This window comes from Pogona vitticeps, chromosome 7, assembly GCF_051106095.1.
Source record: "Pogona vitticeps strain Pit_001003342236 chromosome 7, PviZW2.1, whole genome shotgun sequence".
NCBI lineage: Eukaryota > Metazoa > Chordata > Lepidosauria > Squamata > Agamidae > Pogona > Pogona vitticeps.
Window position 1 is genome coordinate 21,821,571 of NC_135789.1, and position 26,136 is coordinate 21,847,706.

Sequence of the window (26,136 nt, forward strand, 5' to 3'; positions counted from 1 at the left end):
CGGTATTGATGGCCTCTATGGACCCCCAGTCCTGAGCATAGATTGATCTGTGGATCCGATGCCAGGAAACATTTCTTTTTGGGTCTACAACTCCTAATCCGCTGGGGGATGATGGGTCCAGAAACGGAACCTCCCCCAGCCTGGGCTTGTACTGATGCTTAAATTCTTATATGTGGAAGTGGGGCAGATTTCTTAATGCAGGAAGGAAGATAGCCATAGGTGCTTTCTCACTGTCCGCCACAGAGGAAACGCATGTCTCTTGCGTGGTTTTTATGGTTAAGGGCCATCCTCTTTTCATCTCCTTCCAATGCAATTAAAAAAAGAAAGGTGAACTGCAAGGACTAACGGGAAGAAACAGAGAGCCATCTGTTGTGTGTGTGTCTCTCTCTCTCAGTGTGTCGATGCCCAGCCACTGGGAACAATGGCACCATGCACAAAGAATGACACCCTTCAACCTCAGCAGGTGCTTTGATCTCTCAGCATAGAGCGTGCCACCTGTCCCTCTGATGCGCTACCTGGATACCACTTGCATTCACAAAGCTACAGCACCAAATTCCAGGCCACCCAAATTCTTGCCCTAAGAATTTTGATTTCAAATATTTTTTTACTCTACCTGTCTCCTTAAAAAGAACCCAAGGTGGCTTACGTCATTAGGAGACCCTACTGGAAGCGAAAAGCCATTAAGTGTGCAAATGCTTAAAAAAGGATCAGACGAACATCACATGAAAAGACAGTGAACAGAAGGAACAACGGAAACACATTCCAAGCAACAAGCCCCAACCGTCCATTGTGAAACCCCCACTCAGTTAGCCAGTCCCTAAGAAGAAAGCTGGCCTGGAGAGAAAGTTCTCCGCCTGCTTGCGGAAGGAGAGCAAAGAGGGGGGCAGCCAGGCTTCCAGTGGGAGGGAGTTCCAAAGTCTGGGTGCAGTCCCCATCATATGTACTTGTGAAGGTAGTGGGACTGAGAGAAAGGCCTCCCCTGATGATATTAACACCCAAGCAGGCTCATAAAAATAGGCGCAGTCCTTGAAACTGCTTGGACCCAGATCATTTGCACCATCCAGTTAGCGTGCAAACTCTGGTTTGAACAGACAACAGTCTGCAGTTCCTTAATGATGGAGCCATCAACAGCCACAGTTTCCTTGCTCCCAGGCTAGATCCGAACCCAGGCCCTTCTACTCCCGGGCTCCCTTTGCAACTGGTTCTACAAGGCAGGGTTTGTGTGGCCACATCCTGATGACCTTCTGTGCAGCTCAGGATCTTGCCGGGGGCCAATTCTCTTGGTAGCCAATTTCTTTTTTTAAAGTAATTTTAGCGGTTGAATTTTCATGTATATTTCAAAAGGCAATGGTTTAGCACGCCTGTTCCGCCCTGTCCTCTTTCCCTCCTTCGCTCACTCCCTCGCTTCCCTGGCTTCCTTTTATCTGACACCCATCCTAAAGCATCTCAAAGTGGCACCGTTTTCATGTCTTTCCCGGTGTGGGTGGACAAAGGGGGAGCACAAGGAGGAAGAGCCAAGATCAATCACGGCAGCTGCTCGCTTTCACGATTAAATGGAGCCTCCAGGGACGGGAGGAGTCTATCTCAGAGCACAGTTGTCACCTTAATTTGTCAAGGCAATGCTTACGCTTGACCACACTGGAGAACTCCAAAGGGGGAACCATGCATAGGGCATATGCCACCCCCCCAAAAAAAAGCCCAAAAGAAAATAAAAATTCGCCTACAACTTGTTTGTTGTCCAACAAAAAAAAAGGGGGGGAGGGAACAATCCGAGAAACCAGGGGTGTAATTCAAACCTAAAACAAGAGGCAAAAAGATCCAGCTTTCTAAATATTGGTAGTACTGTCTCTTTTTTTAAATTGCTGTTGCCTTTCTGGACACTTCCAGGCTCAATGTGGTTCCTCTCGGTTCCTGGCTCCTGAACCCTTCTGAGCTGGCCCACTCCTAATCAAATGGAACCTCCTGCACAGGAGCAGTCTATCTGTAAGCTCCAGATGCTGGTGAACAAGGAAGAGGAAGAACACACCTGCAATTTTAAATATTTTTAGTACACGAGAGAACAATGTGTTTCCTTCTGCCTGGGGAGGAGAGGCTGAAGGCACCCTACGTGCAGGGATGAAAGGGATTTCTGCACCCTCTAAACTCTGGCAGCCAGAGTCAAAAATTTCAGTTCCTTTTCCCTAGTCTGGCTGGAAGACTGCTGTTTTAACAACCTAAAAGCAAAAATAGTAGTCGTGTTTCAGTGGAATTGTTTCTATTTCATATAAACTTCTTTCCTTCTTTCTTTTTTTTTTTGTGTGTTCAGGCTTTGAGGCCTAGCTCGGCCTAACTTCCTCCCAGCTTGCACTGGGGCAGGAACAGGAAGCTTGGGCAGAGCTAGGCCTAGCTCAGCTTCCAAGGCTTTTGGTTAAGGCCTTTCTCCCAGCTGAGCCACGTGTCTCTCTTGCCAGATAGGGCTCTGAATAGAGAACATAAATCCCCTTTTTCGTACTGGACACCTTCTGGCAGGTGTTCTTAAAAAGTGGCACCCCTCACGCTGTGGTCATTGCGCGAACGGCTCGTTCCGAGGAAGATCCCGGCTATTGATGACCCTCCCCACTGCAGCCTCATAGACCCGAATGTGCAAATGCAGCAGCTGTGGTTGTGGGAAATCGGACACATGTGGAGGAATATTGCTCTTGTTCCCGCAAAAGAGGGGGAAAGTAAGTTTCACCTGTGAAAGTACACAAACAGAAGCATTCGGGGGGGGGGGGAAATTGGTGGCAGATGATTTCCTTGCCTGTGCCATCTGAGCTCTGAAATGCTCCATTATTGAACAGCAGAGCACAGTCAGAGAGCATGAAAAATTCAGCAGGCTTCGACCGGCAGGCCAAGCCAACGGCAAGAGTGGGCGAGCCTCCTCCCGGCCCCCCTTGATAGCAGACGGTTTGAAATCAACGCATGCCCCACATCTCCCCTTCGCCGTACGATGCACACTTTCTGTTCCCTCCTCTGGAAGGTAGAAAGGCGGAGAAGCGTGAGCCCTGGGGAAGAAGAAGATTGCTTCTGACCATGTACAAAGAGCCACTGTTGTCACCCCCACCCCGTAACCGAGCCCTGCCTTGCGTGCCTTAAGGTTTACTTGGTGATTGGGTCCTCTGCCTTGGGACATTTACTGTATATCCCTCTTTGAATCGAAGGGGTGGTTGGGTTTCCCTTTTGATATTTTTAATATTTTCAGGCTGTGGATAAGTGAATCCGTGGATACTGATCCCTCAGATAAGGGGGCCCGAGGGGGCATGACTTTGGAAAAAATCTTGGAACTGACGCGACGGGTCATAATTTAAAGAATGACTCCAAGGAGCTCAAGACGGTGGCCCCTCCTTTCCCATTTTATCCTCACAGAAACAACTCTGTGAGGTAGGCCAGATTCAAAGCGAGCTGAGTAAGACAAGACCAAAACCACCCAGGGGGTTTGCTCTTGCAGTTTTGAATTTTTGATCAAATTCTCTTTCTGCTATGCAAGTACAGAGTTCCGCAGAGGAGAATAGCTACAAGTCCCCCAGATGGTCCACCCCTTTTCTCCTTAACTGGCACTTAAGAGTCTCAACATCCCTGCAAAGCAGACCACTTTTATTATGGTAGAGAGGATTGCAACAGCAGAAAGAGAGATGTGCTTATGATGATGATAACCATTTTGGTTCCGTTATATTATACCAAGGGCTGGCTTGACTCTTGGGGGAATCTTAGGGCCAGACCTCAGCTATCTTTGGTTTTTCTCTCTCTCTCAGTCTGTTTCTCTTTCTGCCGACCAAGTCCACGGGCTCAGCTCTCCCTTGCTGAGTCCCTCCCCCTTGACAGGCTGCCTTGCATCCTCGTTTGAAGTGAGATGAAGAAGAATAGTTAATGCTCCCTTGATTAGACTTGCCAGCCTCCGGGGGGTCCCGAGGGGCTGGGAACCCAGAAGCAAGGCTACGTGCCTCCTCGTAGAGTCAGTGCGACTCTTAAGTTAACCCCCTTAGGCAGAACGTGTTCCACGACAGGGCTCATAACCATGCTGCTGGAGGGGGCGGGACGGTGGTCAGCGGCCTAAGACTGGAGAGCGCATCCATCTATCTGTTCAGCATGGAGCGAGCCAAATGGGGAGCACAGATTGTGAAATTACCCAGTTCCACCTTTTTCAAGATTTATTTTTTTAACACTGAACCCACTTCCCCTTCCTCCCATCTAGAGTACAGTAGGGCCCCCATACCTACAGGATCGGTATCCACAGCTTCATTTATCCACGGTTTGCTGTAGCCTATATACAACATAACACACACCCCTCCGGTGGCCTTTCTCAGGCCCCCTTTGTCCTGCCTCTTGTATATAGGGTTCCCTCATATCCACGGTTTCAGGCATCCATAGTAGCTCGTTGAACTGGTCCCCCCCCCCACACACAGCTACAGGTCCATCTGTATATTTTTTTAAAGGTTAACAGGAATATGGCTCAATTCCGAAAGAAAACCAAATTTCTCCCTGATCTGTCCTAGCCAGTTCAATAGGCATTAACCTTCCTTTCTGGCATGGAGAAAATTAGCTCGCATTTGCCTCTCCGCTGGTTGTTCAAGATGGTAGCCACCTTAATTCCACACTATACCAGTTGAATACCCAGGGATCCCAACCCTGATCCTTAAGAGGACAGCCCTGGTGTAGATGCTGCTTCTTCAGAGCCAAAGACAGCCTTCCTGACCTGAACTAAACCCCACTGAGACTTGTAGTCTCATACACAGGAAGCCGGTGTTGAGCTTCGGAACAGATGCGGATCAACGCACACTTTTCCTGAATGGAGAAAGGATTAGATCTGCGTCTGGGTCCGTCCGTTTCCTCGCTCCTGCCTCCTCGGGCTCCCTCGCTCGTCACCGATGGGGCCCCGGTGCGAAAACCAGCGACCCGGAATTCCGATGGACCGACGGAATATGGCCACGCAGTACAGTATTGTCTCTGCCCGGTCTTCCGCTTTCAGCTTTCCAGCCGTTGCTTCCCGCCTGATGGCAAAGCTCTGAAGGCGTTGGTTCTCAGAGGGAAGCCTCGTTGCTTCCCGCGCCGGTTTTTTATTTTATTTTATAGCAGAAGAAATAAAATTTCCTGATGGCTCGTCGTCAGCGGTTCCAAATATATCCGTGCGGAGGAGCAGATGAAGTGGCCCGTGGTGGCTTCTTGCCATTCCGCGCGCTTGTCATCGGAGGGGCAGTTTATGCCAAATGGTGCAGCTATATTCATTTTTCACAGCTGAAGATGCGCTGGGGAAGAAGAGGAACGGCCTGCCCTGCTCACAGTGGCATCATATAGTGGCGCATATAGTGGCAGGGATGTGGAGGTACATTTTGAACTGGCCGGGTTTTTTCCCCCCAAAACCTGCTCCCCCCAGGATGGAGTCAGGAAAAAGGGCACCTGCATTGATCTCTATTAACAAACCATTTCTAGCCATTTTGATTTCTCCAGAGCAGGTCTTTTGTAAACCTAATGGCTCCTCATGCCTTGTTCAATGTCCCAAGCCATTGCAAAATAATTTCCATTACCCCGAGGCTTGTTGATCTTCATCTAATTCTTTCTTGCAAACAAAAAGAACGACAACAAGATTTCTGGCCCAAATTAAGAGTGTTTTTAAAGTCCTTTTCTCATTTTGGCACTAGTGTGCAGAAACTTCAGGTGGTTGTTGCAGGATGCCTAGATACTGTACACAAAACCTTTTACAATAGGGCCCCCTTATCTGCAGGATCAGTATCCACTGATTCACTTATCCACGGTCTGAACATATTTTAGAAATATCCTTTTGTTGTTTTTGAGTTGTTACGTCGTGTCCGACTCTTCATGACCTCATGGACCAGAGCACGCCAGGCCCTTCTATCTTCCACTGCCTCCTGGAGTGGGGTCAAATCCATGCTGGTCGCTTTGATGACACTGTCCAACTATCTCGTCCTCTGTCGTCCCTTTCTCCACTTGCCTTCACATTTCCCCAACATCAGGGTCTTTTCCAGGGAGTCTTCTCTTCTCATGAGTTGGCCAAAGTATTGGAGCCTCAGCTTCAGGATCTGTCCTTCCAGGGAGCACTCAGGGTTGAAGAAGTACTGTATCTATTTCTAAAAATAAGGTTACCAGAACTGACCATTAGAGGGAGCTGGAGACCATGCTATGCAGAGCGTTCATTATTAAAATCGAGTTTTCTATAATCTGCATTTTTCAGCATCTGTGGTAGTGGGCTTGGGACCGATCCCACGGCGGATGCGGGGGCTCCTACTCTCCTTTGTGCAGCGATCCTTTAGGTTTTTCGGACTCATGTGAAAAATTGCAATAGCTAGAAGAGAGTCTCCTACACGATCCAAATGCAGGAGAAGGTGGTAGCCTTCACATACCATCAAAAAAAAAAAAAAAAAAAAAAACACCACAGTCTGCTAGCTTTCGTGAATCAAGGCCCACTTCATCAGGCCTGTACCAGTGTCTTGTCATGAATGCCAAGAACTCAGAGTGCCAAAATTGATGTTTTTAAGGTCCCCAGTTATGCAGGCTGTTTTTGCAGTGGCCTAAGGCTAAAAAAAAAAAAAAAACAACCTTTCAATGGTTTCCCCTTTTTAAAAAACTTTTAATTTTCGGACAGCGTGTCTAGAGAGGTCGAGCCACCGTTTCCCATCAAAGGGGAGTAAAAGTTTGCTGGCGGATGTGAAGAAGGCAAGTCTTCTGAGTGGGGAAAAGAAGCCCAGCAAATCTCATATGGTGGGTTCTACTCAGGTGGGACTGAGACCCCTTCTGGTGGACCCGCTGTCAATCCTTGACCCTTGAAGGTCTCCCCACCCTATCCCGAGGCCCCGAAAGGCTTCCCCAAGGCCAAAGGGAGTGCTAAGGAGCCTCAAAACCTGAGAGGAAAGTGGGGACAGAACGCTTCCCATTAATTCAAATTAAACATTACTGGTGCTGAATTAGCCATCAGGATTCTGCACTCAGTCCCAAAACCCAAGAAGAAACAAAGAAGGGAACGAAAGACCCACCCAACTAGCTTGAAAGAGAGATTTTTCACATCCTAAACTTCGGTATCCTAGGTGGTGCCATGGATAGAGTGGTGTCCTAGGGCTTTGAAGGCCTGGGTTCAAGTCCCTGCTCAGCCACAGAACCTCACTGGAGGTGTGGAACTTGTAAACTGAGTACCCAGCTTGCTGGGGGGGGGGGCAATGTGTAGCCTGTATAATTAAAAATTGTAAACCTCCCAGAGAGTGCTTGTAGTGCTATGGGGCGGTATATAAGTCAAAAAAAAACCCCACTCCTTAAAGATCTCACTTCCCTTGAAAGGCCTGTTAGGGTTGATGGTCATCTAGTCCACTGGTTCTTAACCTTGGGTTACTCAGGAGTTTTGGACTGCAACTCCCAGAAGCCTTCACCACCAGCTGTCCTGACTGGGGTTTCTGGGAGTTGCAGTTCAAAAGCATCCGAGTAACAAAGGTTAAGAACCACTGATCTAGTCCACCCCTTCTCAAGAGACACTGTGGGGAATCAAACTCCCAGCCTCTGGATCCGCAGCCAGAGAACTAAGCTACTGAGCTATCCAGAAGTTCATAATGATCTTAGGACTGTAGGACCGGAAGGGACCCTTAAGATCATCAAGTCCAGCCCCTGTTCAGGAGGCACTGCGAGAAGTCGAATTCTCAACCTCTGGCTCTGCAGCCAGAAACTTAAACCACTGAGCCATCCAGCTGTTTAACAGCAAACAAAGCTGAGATGTGGGGGGAAAGCATAGGATCTCCCCCCATAAATAGAGACAATGGGACTGTATGGCTCCTTCATAATAGGGCTGTTATACCAGACTGGGAGAGATCTCACATTTGAACTGAATCGACCTTAATGGATAGGTTTGTACAAAGTCTAGATTGAGCAAGAATTGGTCAAATTCACATCTGGAGGAAAGGAGAACGAATTTGTAAACTGATCTGGATCAAGAGCGTAGATTGGATCAGCTTACCGGGGTCTTTTTGTTTTTAAAGCAGACTTCAAAGGTATCTACGACGCGGATTCTCAAACTGGCTGTCTCAAATCTGGCAGGGTTCACCTCCTGCCGTAGGCTTTGTCTTCCTGCTAAACCCCAAGGACAGCTGTACACAAAGAAAGGTTAAAAATGAATGCCGTGTTGGTTTTCTAATGCATTGACTTTACCGTTCTGCAAATCCTTTCAGGATTTTGGGAAACAAACCCAATCGGGAGGACTAAGTCGCTCCGGACCAAGCGGGAATACCTTCCGAGGCTCCAAACTGGTCTCTACATTGAATCAGGGGATCCTGTTCCTTGCTGGACACCACAACCCCTGTCCTTTCAAAACTTGATAGCACCTGCTAGTGAGGTGACCTTTGTTGTTGTTTAGTTGTTAAGTTGTGTCCGACTCTTCGTGACCCCATGGACCAGAGCACGCCAGGCCCTCCTGTCTTCCACTGCCTTCCGGAGTTGGGTAAAAGTCATGTTGGTCCTTCGGTGACCCTGTCCAACCATCCCGTCCTCGGTCGTCCCCTCCTCCTCTTGCCCTCACACTTTCCCAACATCAGGGTCTTTTCCAGGGAGTCTTCTCTTCTCATGAGATGGCCCAAGGATTGGAGCCTCAGCTTCAGGATCTGTCCTTCCAGGGAGCACTCGGGGTTGATTTCCTTCAGAACGGAGAGGTTTGTTCTCCTTGCAGTCCAGGGGACTCTCAAGAGCCTCTTCCAGCACCACAATTCAAAAGCATCCATTCTTCAGCGGTCATCCTTCTTTATAGTCCAAGCTCTCACTTCACGGATGGCTGCCTTGTCCTGGCAAAAGGGCTTGAGTCATTCGGAGAAGCTGTGGGCTATGCTGTGCAGGGACACCCAAGACGGGCAGGTCATAGTGGAGAGTTCCAACTAAAGGCGATCCACCTGGAGCAGGAACTGGCAAGCCACTCCAGGACCTTTGCCAAGAAAACCTCATGAACAGAAACAGAAACAAAAGGGGTGACTTTAGAGAGACTTTATTAATCTTTGAAAGCCCCATCTGGAGCAGTCTGGAGCAGTCTCCTTCCTGGAGGCCACCCGGCGCACGGGGAAAAGCACTCCAGCCCAACCTTGATCGATGGCTCCTTGGACTTTCTTGGTCCAGCTGTAGGACTTCTACTTTCAGAGCCAGGGTGGAGCAGTTCCCTGACAGAGGGAAGGGTGGCTTTCAGGAAGACCACCACCCCCCCACAGCCAAGTGACCCTTACCGGTGGGATCAGGTACATGCCCTTTACAGCGGCTGGATCGCATCCTTTAAAAAAAAAACGTTCTCCCTTGCTCTGTGAGTCCAGGGCAAAAGCCCAAGAAAGGAGGGGCACCGCTCCCCATCTCTTCCTCCGCTGCTCCTAGTGGGTGCTTTGATACTCTGAATCATCGCAGCATCGATCTGCTGACTCTCCTGTCTGGGGATCCAGGAATGGCGCCCAAACCCCCGGCTGCCGAGCTGTAACTCCAGAGCTAATGAGCCATGAAAGCTGCAGAAGTGCAGAAGTGGCCCATAAATACCCTGCTGGCCCTTACAAGTCAATCAGGAGAGAAAGCCAAGAGGGCTTTTTTGTGAACGAGGTCAAATCCGAGGGATTAAAAAAGCCACCCTGGAATGTTTGAGCCATCTGTATTTCCTTGGGGAGAAATATTATTGTGTGAACCCCATGGAGAAACATAACCCTGGGTTCATTCATACCGTCATTGGATCAATAAACCGTGAGAAACAAGGTGGGCATAAGAACATAAGAAGAGCCCTGCCGGATCAGGCCAACGGCCCATCTGGTCCAGCTTCCTGGATCTCACCGTGGCCTCACCAGATGCCTCTGGGAGCGCAGGAGAGACCACGAGATCCCGGTCTCCTGATCCCTCTCCCCTGCATCTGGCATTTGGAGGTAACTTCCTTTTAAGCCTGGAGATTATACTACATCCCCATCATGACTTGTTACCAGTGATGGACTTTTCCTCCAGGAATCTGTCCCATCCCCTTTTAAAGGCATCTAGGCCAGTTGCCATCACCAGATCCTGTAGCAAGGAGTTCCACAGACAACATGCTGGATAAAGAAATCTTTTGTCTGTTCTCACTCTCCCAACACTCAATTGGAGTGGATGTCCCCTGGTTCTAGTATGGCGTGAGAGGGAAAAGAGCTTCCCTCTATCCACTTGATCCATCCCCTGCATAATCTTATATGTCTCCATCAAGTCCCACCTCAGGCGCCTTTTCTATAGACTCAAGAGCCGCAAACACTGTCGTCTTTCCTCATCAGGGAAGTGCCCCAACCCAGACATCATTTGAGTCACTCTCTTCTGCACCTTTTCCAGTTCTACCCTGTCTTTTTTGAGGTACGGTGGCCAGAACTGTATGCAATACTCCGGGTGTGGCCTTACCAGCATTTGTACAATGGAATAGAATGTTGGCTGTTTCATTTTCAATCCCCTTTTTAAAGGACGTTTGAAGTTTCTTGGAACTTTGCATCAGGCATCCTGAGATGTGGGGTGGGGGGTCGGGGGGGGGAAGATCTCAGGTGATACATAAGGGCCACAGTTCTGAGAGTAGACCAGTGTGAAACACAGAAGGTAGAGCACTCATGGGGCCAATGAGCCATGGCTTCTGCACATATGGCACATGGAATGGATGATCCACAGTGGCTGTGGAGCTAAGTTTACGGTTCTGTTTTGGAAGCATGAAGACCAAGCCTTTTGAGACCAGGTTTATCTAGCAAGCCCTTCCTATACAGTGGGGGAAAAGTCCACAGACTCAGGGGTTGCCTCTGCCTCACAGGATCACAGAGAGTGGCCCACACTATGCCCACCAACCTAAAATAATAATAATAACAATAACAATAACAACAACAACAACCTAAATAATGTTCCACTATGTCCAATGCAGTCCAGTCGTGGGGCCGAAGGGTGGGCATGATGGTCCATCAGGAGATCCTACCACATCATGATTTGCTGATTGTTTTAATGAATGGATGGATTTATATGCTGCCCATATCCATGGGATCGGTATCCACAGTTCACTTATCTGCTGACTAAAAACATTGAAATATTAAAAGGAAAAAGGCCCTAGAAATATGTATTTACACAATATATGTACTAGGACTAGTCACTAGAGGGAGCCAGAGACCAGTTTTGGTGAAACATGGGAAAATATTTTTTTTTCTGAATTTTTTTCTCGGACAATGCTACAGATAGCATTCACTATTATTTGCTGCTTTCAGGATCCATCAGAGGCTTGGAATGAATCCCCCATGGATACAGGGGTTCTACTGTCCTGTTCTGTCCGAAGGAATGTGGAATGGCACAGATAATAGTTCTAACAGCCATCAATCTGAATGCAACAATCTGAACCACAGAATATTTCACATACATAGTAAAAATGGAGAAGGGTGGTATTTAAACAAATAACCAAAGCTTACTGGTGTAAATGGAGGAATAGCAATTTAATAACAAAAAGTCCAGTAAAAGAATTGGAACATATACCACCTCCTGAATCCCTGCATGTCCTCATTCACTGGGACTTGAAAAAGGATTCCAAAGCATAGGTGAAGCTACAGGAAAATATCTTCTCCTGTAGATATTTTGAATTTTTATTTGAATATTTTATTTTATTTCATTTTATTATATTTTTTAAAAAATTGAATTGGGTGTGTACAGGAAAATATCTTCTCCTGACACAACCAATTCAATTTTTTAAAAAAAAATTAATAAAATGAAATAAAACAAAATATTCAAATAAAAATTCAAAAAGCAAATCATTTTAAGTAATGAGATCTACTACCATTTTAAATGTATATTAAAATACTGTACATTCTATATATGAAATGTATTGTCAATTTTTTAATTTTAATTATCTTTTATGGTGTTTGATGGTTATTTTATTTGTGCTGTGTAAACCGCCCAGAGTAGCCTTTGGCCAGATAGGCAGCCTATAAATGAAATAAATAAACAATTTTCTCGGCTCAAGGAAGTCTAGATGGAGCTTAGATGCCGTCCCTGCCGAAAACAAGATTAGGCTCAGAGAGCAGCCAATGCCCTTGATGTGATTTCACAGGAGCAACACAGTGGATCAGAATGGTTTCAGGACTCTGGACAGCTCCTGATGGCAGCTTTTGGGAGTAAATAAAATCATGACGTGCTAATGGGGATGACTAGACATTTGGGGAGGGTTTCACAACCATGGCTAGCTGGCCAGAACCAGTCATGAAATATTGTCCCCACAAAATACTGTCCCAAACCAGAGTTCAGGACAGGTCAGAATGGGCTCAGGCTATAAGAAGCCAGATTTAGGCTGAATATCAAGAAAAACCTCTTAACTGTTAGAGCAGTACGACAAGGGAACCAGTTTTGCTCGGGAGATAGTGAGCTTTCCAACCTTAGAGGCTTTGAAGAGAAAACTGGGCAGCCCTCTGTCAGATCTGCTCTGATCTGGATTCCTGCCTTGAGCAGGGGTCGGACGTGGTGGCCTTAGAGAGCTCTTCCAACTCCACGTCCTGCTGATGGGACAGCATCCTGCATCATCCTTGAGGGCAGCTTAAGGAGCACAGGGCAGCTGATCTAACCTGTGAACTTGCTTGAAAAACTTGTGGCCGTCTCTTGTTATCTGCTGCCCGAGGCAGGCAGCTCACTCTACAGGAGAGCCGGTCCTGGATCTCCATCTGAAACAACAGCCTCCACGCTCCGTGATATTCAGAAGGGCCTCCTACTTGGGAAGCCAAACCCGAAGCTTAATTGAGTGGTTGAAGTTGCTGACCTCTCTTCCCTCTTTGGTCTTGCGATGCAGATACTCTGAGGAGGAGATCCGCCAGAAAGTGGGGACTTTCCGACAGATGCTGATGGAAAAGGAAGGCGTGCTCACCCGGGAAGATCAGCACGGACGCCACATGTGAGTAGTCCGGCTGGGTTTCTCCTGGTCAAGTGGCTGTTTAGACACCTCCAAGAAGAAAAGGACCGAGGTCACCCAAATAGGGAGCAAAAGAAGACACCAGTTGTGCTCATGTAGATGCATGGGTGCAAAATTGTGTTTTTTTGTTTTATCCTATACTGGAAGCCGCCTAGAGTGGTTGAGTAGACCAGATAGGCAGGGTATCAATCAATCAGTCAATCAATCAATCAATCAATCAATCAATCAATCAATCAATCAATCAATCAATCAATCAATCAATCAATCAATTTAGAAACGCTCTTTCTAACTGATGCAGAATGACCATCTGTCCACCTGGTGGATCCTTGGGGGCCTGCTGAGTCAGCCCTCCAGGCATTGTTGACCGAGGATGATGGGTACCATCCTGGCCCCTAGTTTCTCCTTCTGCTTCTTTCATATTAAAGCTGACACAGGGCGGTTAATGGGACCCACGGAGGTTAGCCAATGACCTTTGGGAAAGCCCCATCCCATCTCTCTCATCCCGGCCAACCTCCCAGAGTTGTTGGGACAACGTGAGGAGAAGGAACGCTTTTGTGTTGCACTTTGACCCCCGTGGAGTGAAGTTGGGATAGAAATGTCACTTATATACAAAGGCAAAAGAAATAAATTTGCCAGTTCCCCAAAACCATGTCTCTCCTGCCATGCAGAGTTTGACATTATGGTTACAGTTTATTGTTACGGTCCTTAGACCAATCACACCGGGGGGGGGGGATAGACATTTCCAAAGTCCAAAGAAAAAAGGAACTTTTTCCCCAGAACACCACTTCCCAGCAAAACCAGGCCAGCTCGGAGGATGACCTACCTCGGAGGGCTGATGTCAGGATAAAGCAGGGCGAAAGGCAGCCATATGCACTTCCTTGAGGTTGTATGGGAGAAGGTGTCATCATCATCTCAATCCAAAACATAATCATGAGTTTTGTAATACTAGAACAGACGTTCCCATCCTTGGGTCCCCAGGTGTTCTTGGACTACAACTCCCAGAAGTCTTAGCCAGCACAGCGTGTGGTGAAGGCGTCTGGGAATTTTAGTCCAAGAACATCTGGAGACCCAAGGTTGGGAACCACTGCACTAGAATCACCCACAAGAGCCAGTGGAGTGTAGCTAGTAGACTGTTGGACCAGGAGATCCTGAGTTCGAATCCGCACTTGGTCATGGAAACTCATTGGGAGGTGGCAGTGGTCAACCACTTCTGGAGCAGACCTTGAACACCCTGTTATAGGTGTACGAATTGGAAGTAAATTGATGGTGCACAACCACAGTAACCTACATTGATTCCTTTATTTCTGTAGTCAGGAGACAGGCTAAGAAAGGGAGGTGCATCGCGGTTCAAACAGGAGTTGGCCCTCTGTTGGTGAGAAAGAAATGCTGGGGTTGAGGTCTCTGGCTGCTGTGCCAGAGGTTGAGAGTTCAATTCCCCCCCCCACGGGGCCTCCCTGACAGGGGCTGGACTGGATGATCCCACAGGGTCCCTTCCAGCTCTGCCATCCCAAGATTATTATTATAATCCATTAGAATCCATCAACCAGGCCGCGGTCAGGTGGGTAGGGGGCGGGCAGAGCGGGGAAAGGAGAAAGCAGGTCATTCAGGGACCAGAATAGACCTTGTTGAGTCACGAGAAGCTAATGCCTCATTAGGGCTGAGGCAACGGGGGTGGGGGTGGGGTGTTAATGCATCAGGGAAGAACCTGGGTTGTCCAAATGAAGGTCCTGTCATCGGGACAACTTTTGGGACAACCTTTGATGCCAAAAAGGAGCACGGAAGAAGTCTGCATAAAAGTACATATGCTAATTTTATGCAATGACCCATGAGCTCTATAAAGGGCAGCGTTTCCCCTTTACCTTCCCCACATGGGAAAGATGATGACTGGGTGCCCTGCAAACTTGCTCCTGAGTTTACCGTCCAGTGGACTGTGGGCAACTCTTGAGTCCCTGACTTGAGTCCTTTCCGCTTCTCCATCTTTGATTCAAACATAGTCTGGATGGCCCTTCAAATGGAGGGGACCTTCCAGGGCTCCTGATGGATCCTATCAAAGAGGACCGAGGGCCACCCTAGGGATGAGGAAGGCTAAGGAAAGCTGCAAGAGGGAAACTGTGGCCCTCAAAGGAAAGTGTGATCATCTTGAGAAGCTGAAGATCCAGAACATACCATACCTGGACCGAAAACAGTGCTCATTCTGGCTTACCTTTTCCATTGTCCTGAGCTTTTGAACCCTGGACACCCTGCCTCTCCTGCCTCTGTGGCCTCCCAAGGACCTCCTCCCATGGCCTCAGGTGCTCAGCCTGAAATCTGGGGGGAGCGAGATGCTCTGAACCCTGGCCGGAGCGACACACTGTCTTGAAACGGGGTCAAGCGTGAAGCCATTTCCGTCACTTAACACAACATTAAGCCCTCCTGCGCTTTAAAATAGGGCTGTAGGTAAAAGTGAAATGGAGATTAAAAGTGTTTAAAGATTTTTTAAAAAGTGGTGGCACCTTAAAGACCAACTTTTTTTTTAATGTGAGCTTTTGTCGAAACTTCCACTTCCTCAGACATAAGATGAAGAGATTTAATAGGGCGAAGATCCATACACGGCATCGAAATAAAGATATTCAATGCAGAGATTGTGGTTGGTTGGTAAGAAAGTCAGTGGGTGCTTAACATGGTGGGAATAGTGTAGTTGGCATGTAGGTCTTTCAACGACGCTTGTGTTATAAAGAATGTGAGAACCTCTGTCATCAATTAACGATGGGAGAGCAACATGAATGTTCATTGGATTGGCTATAAGGGTGCCCTTTGAAAGTGCGGTAGGATTTCTGCCTTTCTCCTCTGGACATCCGTGGCTGGGGAGTGTGGTGGTCGTGGCCTCGTTGACCCCCAGGGAGACCCACCCACAGCTGCTGTTCCTAGCATGCGTTCCCCACAGCTGCCGTGCAAATACCCACTGGACAAGCAAGACCCGTGGAAAGAGAAAGGGAGTCGTGCAGGGAGAAACGGAGAGGCTGGCAGCTGACCTCCCGGGCAAAAAAACATGGTCGTTGGGTGGCCAGCGCCAGCAGGCCTTTCCAAAGACTTCGGCACTGCCCCGGCTAGCATTGTTCGTGCTCTGATGGCGTGGAGCCACGGGCTCTGTTTTCATCGTATCGAAACGGGCATGGGATTGGATCGGTTCCACTGCGGTTTTGCAGACCAGCTGCTGTAAAAAGCTCACTGTGGGTGATCCGTAAATGTGTCCTTCTAGAAATCTGAGCATCCCAGCCCGGGCAGGCTCATGGGGAAGAAAGCCCTCCTTCTTCGGGGGCGCCCTGTCCCCGAGCAGGCAAAACCTCAAACAGCCTTCCGGCCCTGTCCCTTTTTCCAGCCTTTCTGGCCTGCAGCTATTTCTCTTCTTCGCTTTGAGGCCCAGCGTCCCTGGGGTTCATGGCCCCTTTAAAGCAGCCAATTATTCATTCAGCTGGTAATTGGGTTAAGCTCCCTGAGCCACAGAGCTGAACGCCTCCCAGGCAGCATGGGAGCTGTGCCAGGCGGGCGGTCCTTGGCGGCTTGAGGCAATTCCCCCCCCCGCCCGCCCCCTTTTCAACTCCATCCTGGGGGAAGCTAGACAAAGAGGGTCAGTCCGCTCAGACAACGTGTCTGCCAGCCGCACGGTGAATAAATGTTTCTGATTTCGACAAAGATCAGAAATGTTCCTTTTTAAAAGACTTCCCGTCATAGGATTCTAGGGTTTGTAGTCTGAAAACGGGAGCATTCCCACCTCTAGTTTTCAGAATACAGGCAGACAAGCCAGCAGATGAGGGACCACAAGGGGACAGACCTGAGAAAAAGAGTGATTCACCTGCAGAAAACCGCTTCTCATAGTCCACGGCAAATTTTAATCCATCATTTCCAACCTGTTTCAAAGGAATCCTCTAAACATAACCATTTCTGTATTTGTGAGTAATCAGAAATGACAAGCATTGGCCACTAGATGGTGCTCATCTTATATTATTCTTTATATCTAAAACACAGATGGGGTTTGTTTGTTTGTTTTTTTGTGATGGGATGTGTGGAAAATATGCCTTAGTGTACTCCTAGAAATCTTGGCTTGCCGGATGAAAAAGTGAGTCCTAGATGAAATCAAGCCTGAACTATCTCTGGAGACAAAAATGTTGAAACTGAGGCTTTCCTACCTGGGGCACATCCTGAGAAGGCTGGATTCTCTGGAAAAGACCATAATGCTGGGAAAAGTGGAAGGCAGGAGGAAAAGAGGAAGATCAAATACAAGATGGATTGGCTCTGTAAAGGAAGCTACATGCTTCAGATTTTAAGAGCTGAGCTGAGCTGTTGATGGCAAGACATTTTGGAGGTCAGAATAGAAGGTTTGGATTTTTTTTTTTGAAAACTGATGTGTTGTTGACAGTTAGTCGGGTGTAATGGATAAAGTACAGTGGGACCACTGTGTCCATGGGATCAGAATCCACAGCAAAATAAAACACTGGATTGTAATGTAATACAAACAGGACTGCCTGCCCTGGATCATGCAAGAAGTGTGTCTAGTTCAGAATAAGGTCCTAAGAATGTGGAACGGCTGGCCAGATTTTGTAGAGTGCTGGAATAGCTCAGTGGGTTGGAGCATCGGGCTCTGGAGCGTGGGGCTGAGAATTGATTATCAAGAAAAACTTCTTAACTGTTAGAGCAGTACGACAACGGAATCCGTGAGGTGGTGAGCACTCCAATGCTGGAGGACTTCAAGAGAACATGGGACCACCCTCTGTCCGATCTGCTTTGATTTGGATTCTTTGCCTTGAGCAGTGGGTTGGGCTTGATGGCCTTCGAGGGCCCCTTCCCACTCCATGATTCTAGGATTCTATGTTTATTATTCTTTTTTTATTTCTTGTATTTCTCCCCGTCCTTGGACAGAGTGATCGAAAACCATCACATGATGGACCGAGAGGAGTACGCCATGGAGTATGCAGACTACGTAGAAAACTGTCCCCTTCGGTGTGACTGTATAAGTGACTGCTACCGAGATGACAGCAGTCACCATGAATACAGGTGCGTGGCAAGGCTTACCTGCGGGGTCTCCATATGCACGCTCCTCTTCCTCATTCATGGGGGAAGGCAGGAGAAGCTGAGGGAGCAGAGGACCGAGTTCTGCCCACAAACAGAATTAAGTCTCTGCACCTAGAAATCTAGTGTGTCAGGGAGCAGATGGTCCACCTGTACAGGAACCCTCTTTCTTGACATGCTAGTTCTGAAGAGAGGTTGGTGTGGTGGGGCAGCCCAGACCTCCATGGTATTAGTACCCTCCTGTCTCCTTTCTATGGGGACTAGACAGATGAATAATATTTTAAGAAACCGATGTCTATCCTGCAGAGTACACGGTCCCACCGCACAGAGATGGGAAATGTTGTTGTTTTTTTCCCAAATACAGCAGCCGACACTGTCCAGCCTGCGTTGCTCTTGTCCATGCTGACAGATACAGTTTGTAAATTTGATATTTTCTGTCTCTGATCTTTTCCTTCGGTTCTTTCTCTTTCTGCCGTAGGCTGAAGAGGAAATCCAGCAGCTCCACCTCGCCCCCGCCAAAGAAGAAAAAGAAAAAGAAATCAGGTCACCGCCGGAGTCGGTGAGTCACCTTTTGTGGAGCAGTTGTTAGGGGTGAAATTTGCACCCGGGACTCCTTCATCAATCTGCATTGCTGAGCTCTCACCGAAGTCTGGTAGGAAGACATCACAGTTCAGTGGCTGAGCACATCCTCACGGTGCAGACGTTCCCACGTTCAATTCCCAGCCTCGCGTGCTCAAAGGCCGTGATGGCAGGTTTCACAGGGCTGGGAATCCATTCCAGGTTTTACTTCACCTAGGGCAGCAAACGGACTCCAGGAACCAAAGAAGCAATGCCAGGTCTGAACCAGGTTTTGTGGAGAGCTCCTACAAAAACCTGGAGTGGCTTCACAGCCCCTGTGAAGTTGGACTTCTTGGTTGCCTGGTTCCGATCAAGAACTGACAATCAGAGGGAGGGGGAGGGAAACCAAAAAAACAGAGTCCTTAAAGTCATAAAGGTTTTTGACATCGAAGCCTCTCCTAATTGTTTTTAAATTAATTGGTCTCGAACAGCCAATTAAGTTGTCCAGAGGGTATGCTCTGACACTTGTGGGCATGTCTGGTGGGCAGCTCCTGCTCTGTTTGAGGTGCGCAACTGAAATGCACAATTCCTTGTTGCCGGATGTGAAACCCAGCACAATTCCACCCGGGATCTCCTGGGTGCTCAGTAATCATCCAGACCTGGAGAGCTTCTCTCTGAAATAGGTCGGTGGTCCCTGCAAGCAGTCACTTTGGTTTTCCTGCGCTTGATGAATGTTCGCTGTGATTTTAGAGTAGAAGGCTCTGCGTCTAAGACATCCATGCAAAGGCCGAAGGGAAAGTTTTCATCCAGAGAAACCCGTAAACTCTGAATAAATCCTAGCAAATAAGAACCTGCCCATTTCTTACATCCTGTACGTTTAATTGCTCTTTTGATGGAGATGGGTTGCCACCGTTTCCGGAAACTTTCGCTCCACCAGCTTTTTCATTCCTGGAAACCCAGCAGATCTTACTGAGTGTGATGGCCACATTCTGCACATTCCACAGCGTAAGGACCACCCTCGGCATTTCCCCAGGCTAAGTGTAGAACCAGAGAGCGTAAGGGTGATCGTCTAAGTGTCTCCCTGCCCTGGTTGATCCCCAGTTGCACAACAGAGTGTGTGGCCGGTTGCACAACCAGGATTTGGGGGGCGCAACCTACATTCATCTGCTTTTCCGTAGCCCCTCTGCAGTCACACAATGTAGGCTACTAAAAGACCACACTATCATAGTGTGCCTTTTTTGAAGGGGGAAGGAGTCCTCTTTTTTGTTTTGTGTGCACAACAAGAAGTAGCAATGGATCCCAGGATCCCAGCCGTGACCGAGCACCGCAAACCCAGCTGTGCCAAGAGGCAGAGACGGGGTCTGGAGGCTGCCGGCGGCGGGGCTTGGCCACTCCTCGAATCGCCCCCTCCGTGCTCCCATGGGGGCGTCAGTCCCCTCTACTGAACCCTTTTCTCTTCCAAGGACACCTAGCATTTTAATAATTGCGATGGTGTCTCAGGGTAGGCTAGAGGGGAAACGAACCTAATGAGGGGAAAGGCGGAGGGGGGAGTATTCTGCAAGGGAGCAGGTGGGAGGCAGGGCGCTTGTTAGCGTGCGGTTGGGGAGGAACGCTGGCAGATGCGCAGCTGGAGACGCGGATACACACAATCAGCAGTGTCACAAGGCAAGGCACATTCCTAACAACCAGAGCCGATCACACCACCCTCTTTCCAAAGCTGGACCGACGGAATGAGCAGAATGGGCCTGCAAGCCTTCAAATCGCCTCCCCAATGAGCCTGAAAGCAGCGCGCAACCTCCACACACACACCCTCCACTTGAAAAAAATAATAGTAATACAGTAATGGGCTTGATTCAGGAGCTGTCTTGGCCCTTCTAGAGGACGTGTGAAGCAATAGCTTCCAAACCACCATCGCCCTCGACGTTTTGTAATTTGTTAAAAACATTTGATCATTAGGTGGCGCAAGGGCGCTTTCTCAGGGTAAAAATGGATTTGTTTAAAAAAAATAAATATGGGAGCGGGCGGGGCTCTGGAGGGAGCGTGGCTCTCGCCAGGGGCCTTGAGGTAGAGAGTCTGGAAGGCTGCCAAGTCACAGGGCTGGTTGCGTGTCCGGTCACGCACACCTCTTCCGCATCCCTGCAGCTGCTTCCATAGTTGCCATTATACACACACAGCCATTGATGCAGTTTAGTTTTTTTTTAAACAGTTTTTGACATTGCTGCCGCCGACAGGAAGAGCACACAGTAGGAACCCTGTATCCATGGAGTCAGTATCCATGATTTCACTTATCCACAGTCTGAAAATATTTTTAAAATACTGTATGTATATTTTTAAAAAACTAGAAACATATATTTTCACAATGTATTTACCAGAACTGGCCACTAGAGGGTGGCAGAGACCTTGCTATGTATTCTTGTTGTTGAAGAGCACATAGCATGGTCTCTGCCTCCCTCTAGTGGCCCATTCTGGCAATACATGTGAAAATACATGTTTCTAGATTTATTTTCTTTTACCATGCTATGAATAGTGTTTGCTATTATCCATGGCTTTCATCATCTGCAGGGGGGCTTAGATATGGAGGTCCTACTGTAGATCTTCTCTCTTGCAAGAGGAAAAAAAAATCTCATAGTGATTCACTGGGAATGTGAATGTGTGTGTTTCCTGAAGAGCTGAGGCACCCTCAATCATGTTGCCAGTTTAAAGAACCCTCAGGCCATCTGTTTGGCTAATTTCCATTCATCCCCGGTCTCCTGGCCGCTGATCATCTTTCCCCTCATATTAAGCACTGAAACAATTTGTAAAGGATAATGATCAGGCTTAAAGGTGTTAGCCTTCCATTAGAAAAGAGGTGCTGCATAAGATATATACAGGCCCCATACAACGATGGATGAATAACCCTTCCAAAGACACAGAATGAAGGAGACATTAGGTCTTATAAACAGCACCAGTTGTGATCCTACAGATCCTCACAGCTGAATGCTGAAACACCAAGTGAATCAGATGGATCTGCGCATTTCTGGGATGGCTGCAGGGCAGAGCAAAGAGCCTGGGGCCCTCACCAGGGTGGAGGCGGCAGCCCTCGCGGGTCTTGTGCGTGAAATGTGACATTGGTGGGGGTAAAACTGTTAAATAAGTCACCATGCGATTTTTAAAAAATTGGGGAAAGGAGAAACAAAAATATCCTCTATAGGGAGGACACTGAGATGGTGTCAAAAGAAGGAGACTGACCGCTTCACCACCCAGTGGTGTCCAAGATCTCTCCTACACACTCCAGTTGTGAGCAGGGTCTCTCACTGACATCACCACGTTCTATCAACATGTCTTTGCAATGCTGTTTTCACAAACACCCCTAGTACAACGTTCAGAACGTCCACTGGTGTAACTTATTTCCTGGGCTTTGCCTTTCCTCCTCCTTTAAAAACAACAACTTTGTGAGTTCCACTACCAGGACGGAGTGTATGTTTCTATGCAAACAAACACCTCCATCCTTGTACTGTAGTTAGGTTAGACCTTCGCCTTTGGACACTAAGATGTGTCTTTCCTGACTGGCATTGTGGTGCCCTGCCCCAAATTTGTGATCGCTGCTTCCTGCTTCTCTTTTTCTTGGGAGAAGTCTTCTAGCACCTATAAGACTAAGTAATTTTTTAAATTTTAAATTTTATTTTTCATAAGCTTTTGTGTGTCCAAGCACACTTTTTCAGATGAATGGAGTGGCTGTGTCTCTGGGGGGAGGTTAAAACTGTTGGCAGAAGATTAAAACTGTTGGCCTACCCTCTTGTTCTTAGTAGGGAGTGATCCATCACAGTGGTGGTGGTTAGGGTCTGAGAGATTATTAGAATAGTATATATCATGACACAGAAAACCATTGTTTTTGTTTAAGCCTATGGACTGCATGTTGAACCTTCTGATGTATTCCTCCTCAGTGGGCCTCTCTTCGAAACCTGCCCTCAGAGTTTCTTTGTTCAAAAACTGAAGCTCTGAGGTCCACAGGGACTAGAAACAAATGAGGATGATTAGGTTTCTTAGAAGATGGAAATGAACTCACTCTAAGCTTGTTGCAGTCTCATGCACGAACCACTCTAAAGCTGGCTTGATCACTATACTACAACGCTGACCTGACAGGTCTCTCGTTTTAGACACAGGTCTCCCTTTTTTAGACTGTGACCATCTTTACCCGAACCTTCCCCCCTTTTTGAGAAGTGTCTCTCCTTAACCCCTGCTTTGTCTGTTTTCTGTCTTGCCACCCCAGCAAAAAAAGGAAGCCTGGATCCGAACGCAGGTGAGATCCCTGCCTTTGTACCGCAAAATTAAAATATTTTCCATATATCTTTATGGATGTCTCTATATATCTATCTAAATGTTTATGTCTCTCGTCTTGTTTCTGTTTTCATTGGTAGTGGGGATAGCTCTTCCCCAGCCCGGAAAGAAAAAAAGAAGAAAACTGGGAAAAAACATCGAAGAGAGAGGTAAGTAGCTGCGGGGTCATCTCCTGCCCACCTGCTCAATGTTTACCAGTGGAACCAGATTTGTTCTCTGTTGCCCTCCTCCTCCGCTTCTCCCTTCCTCTTAACAGCCTCCCGTTCATGGGGGTTGCCCAAGCTCGCTGACCCGGCCATTTTGCTGCCTGAGGCAAAAGACCCAATGGTGCCCCTCAGGAAGGTGATAGGAAACAGCACTTGCCCTTACTTGGAGGACAGCCACGGGACAGCCCCATGGGGTAACACCACACCAACCGGCTTGAGACCCTTTTGTGGCACGCCGAGTTTTATATCCAAACTGGGAGGTCTAGGGAACAGCCAGGGGCAACTCAAGGGCTGGCTCCCAGTGCCTGTTGTCTGAGGGGGGGGGGGTGCCTCTCTCTGCCTTACCAAGGCTCTGACGGTGATAGACCACAACCTCGCTCAGTTGGGTTGGCCCAAATCTCACCACTTGAGATGACCCTTGGACGTTTCGCTTGCCATTCTTGTCTGGCATCCTGAAGCGTTCTCCGGGGGGGGGGCTGAAGGCCACCGATGGGAAAAGTTCCGGGTTGTTTCCCTTGGTCTGGAAGTTCCAAAATTTCGTGGTTGGCATGGCCAGCAGTGTCGTGAGCTTCAGGACTTTGGGGCAGGGGTTGTAGTCCCAGAAAGGAATTTCCTCTCTCTTTCCTGAAGGTTAATCTTTTCCCTGGAGAACCTCAACGATGAAGCGTCCATCTTGGTATAGTTTGCACTGCCCACTTACCTTGGGTCTTGTGTTCTGGTCGTGCTGGAATCTGATGGAACATGAAAGATGTGGCTTTTAGATCTTCCGCGGTTAAATTTTCATTGACCCCCTTGACCAATGTCTGTCCTCACCCCCTTTCCCACCTTCTTTTTCTTTTCCTCTCACTGGTTGCCCAGCAGGTCTGCATCAGGAGCACGTAAGAAGAGGAGGCACAGGTGAGGGCGAACGGTGTAGATTCCCCCACGCTCCACTGCTTCCTGTCCCACCCACATCTTCTTCACTCCAGAACAGTTCTCACCAGCCATCAGTAGCCAAACAAACTGGGATCTACCTTCTGGTGGCCAAAAAACATACAGATTTGTTCTCCGTTGCCTAAGAGGACCTTTTTCTGGGACTTTGGCCAAGAAGGTGATGGGATGCCAGGTTTTAGAATTAAGCATCAAATGCAACATCATAGGGAGGGGAAGAGGTGTAGGACCACTCACACTGAGTGTCACCACCACCTATGACCCCTTCAGCATTGATTTCCAACACAGCAAGCAGGGGCTGCATGGACTCATCCTGAGGTTTTGGGACAACACAGGCCACGGCTGTGCAGTGTTTCACAAAAGGGCTCCCCCCCCAATAAAGAAATACACCTGCTTGTTGTAGCATGTGATTTCCCGTCACCTCCCTCTTTTGCATTTAGCGTGCTTTGTTTTGTGAATGGCAACTGGAAGGTAAACCGGGGCTTACTTTGCAGGTCTGATGGCTGAGGCACCAACCTCAGACGAAAACCTCATGGAGGGAAGAATCTAGGCTCCAGGGAGGGGGTGTGAGTGTTCCCTGGAACATCTTCTTTGACCCTCTGAGGACCTTGAGAAGGATGTGAAAATGAGACATCCAAGCTCCGGCCCTCACAAGCAGCAACGGAAAAAGCTGGGGGAGAGAGGATGCTTGAGGGAGAATTTAGAAGTAGCATAGTGGATTCTGGAAAGTAGGCCCAGAAATTGAGACCAGTGCTTTGGTCTGTTTTTATCTGTGCACATTCTCTCTCTCTCTCTCTCTCTCTCTCTCTGTTTTCCTACATGTTCAGTGTTCTGCTATCTCCTAGGTCCAGAAGTCTCAAGAACAAAAGAAAAGGGAAAAGCAAAGACAGAAAGAGGTGAGATTCTCATTTCCATCCCCGTAAGGCTGGGAGACCAAGGGTGGGATCCATCAAGGTCTGCAGTATTGAAAACACCTAGAATTCCCCGGCCGTTGGGGAATTCCATTCCATTCCCCTTGTCCAGAAAGGCTTCCTAGGTAAGATTGGTCTACCTGTGGCTTCTCCAGCAACGGCGGCCCATGAAACACAGATAGGGCAGTGTCTGAAATCTGAGTCGTGAGGATACGGGATAAGTCTTACTCTATGTAACAGAGCGAAAGCAGAGGCTTCTGTTTTACGTATCGTGCCTGATCTATCCTGGCAACATCTCTGAGAACATAGGGGATGCAATACAGTAGGACTCCCTTATCTTCAGGATCAATATCCGCTGATTCACTTATCCACGGCCTGAAAATATTAAAAGGAAAATCTGAGAAATATATATATATTCTAAAGGTGAAGTCACCAGAACTGACCACTAGAGGGAGCCAGAGACCATGAAGTGTATAGCATTCACTAGGGAACTATATTTCTATGATATCATTACCAGAACTGGCCACTAGAGGGAACCAGAGACCATGCAATGTGTAGTGTTCACTATAATCTGAATTTATCAGCATCTGTTGGGGGGGGGAGCTTGGAACTGCCCCTGCAGATACAGGGGTCCTACTGTACAGACAGAGTGTGTGATATATGAAGATAAATGCCACAACACTAACTCAATCATTTTAATTTGTATCACAGTGGAGATTGTGAGGCAGAGCAAAGATCCTGGGGGCCACTCATGGGGTGGAGCATCATCCCCCACCAATCCATCCAATTTAATTCACTGTTTTGTAGGCATGAAAACAGCTGAAGAAAACAGTTGCCATGCATTTAAAAGCCAAGAAAGAGGAATGGGAAGTATCCATACCTTATAAGGTGGAGGCTTTCTCCATCACCAAAGGAGAAAGAAGTTGGGAGAGTTTTACCCTTTCTCCCGAGAAGCCCGAGATGTCTCGTGTGCTGAGCTGCTGGGGACGGTCTCTGTGAGGCTACTAGACTTTAGCAGCTACGTTCTGCATTTCTTTCTAAAACTGCCATGTGAAAGGAGGGACTTACCTTGGTGTTATGTATTGCTTGGCTCTCCCCTTGGTTTTCATTAATTACACTCTTAGGATTGGGCGTACCTGATAGATCTAAATGAGTGCCCGTATTTGTTGGTTTAGATCAGAACTTAGTTTTTTGGGCAGGAGGGCCGGTCTGTCTCTCTGACCCTTCCTGCTTAAATCTCTCTCTCTCTCTCCAAGCTGGTGCAATGGGG

General features: G+C 48.0%; 1 protein-coding gene across 4 annotated transcripts in view; it reads left to right on the forward strand.

Moving 5' to 3' along the window:
* Positions 1-26,136, forward strand: part of SRRM3 (serine/arginine repetitive matrix 3) — a 122,782-nt gene that overhangs the window by 62,073 nt on the left and 34,573 nt on the right. For 2 of the 4 annotated variants that reach the window (XM_072978255.2, XM_072978257.2), the window contains exons 3-9: positions 12,779-12,880; positions 17,795-17,929; positions 18,423-18,503; positions 22,752-22,781; positions 22,900-22,968; positions 23,884-23,922; positions 24,801-24,851. In XM_072978255.2, coding sequence (XP_072834356.2) covers positions 12,779-12,880; positions 17,795-17,929; positions 18,423-18,503; positions 22,752-22,781; positions 22,900-22,968; positions 23,884-23,922; positions 24,801-24,851 — 507 coding nt within the window. The remainder of the gene's footprint in view (positions 1-12,778; positions 12,881-17,794; positions 17,930-18,422; positions 18,504-22,751; positions 22,782-22,899; positions 22,969-23,883; positions 23,923-24,800; positions 24,852-26,136) is intronic. The other 2 variants (XM_072978256.2, XM_072978258.2) reach the window with 1 other exon arrangement.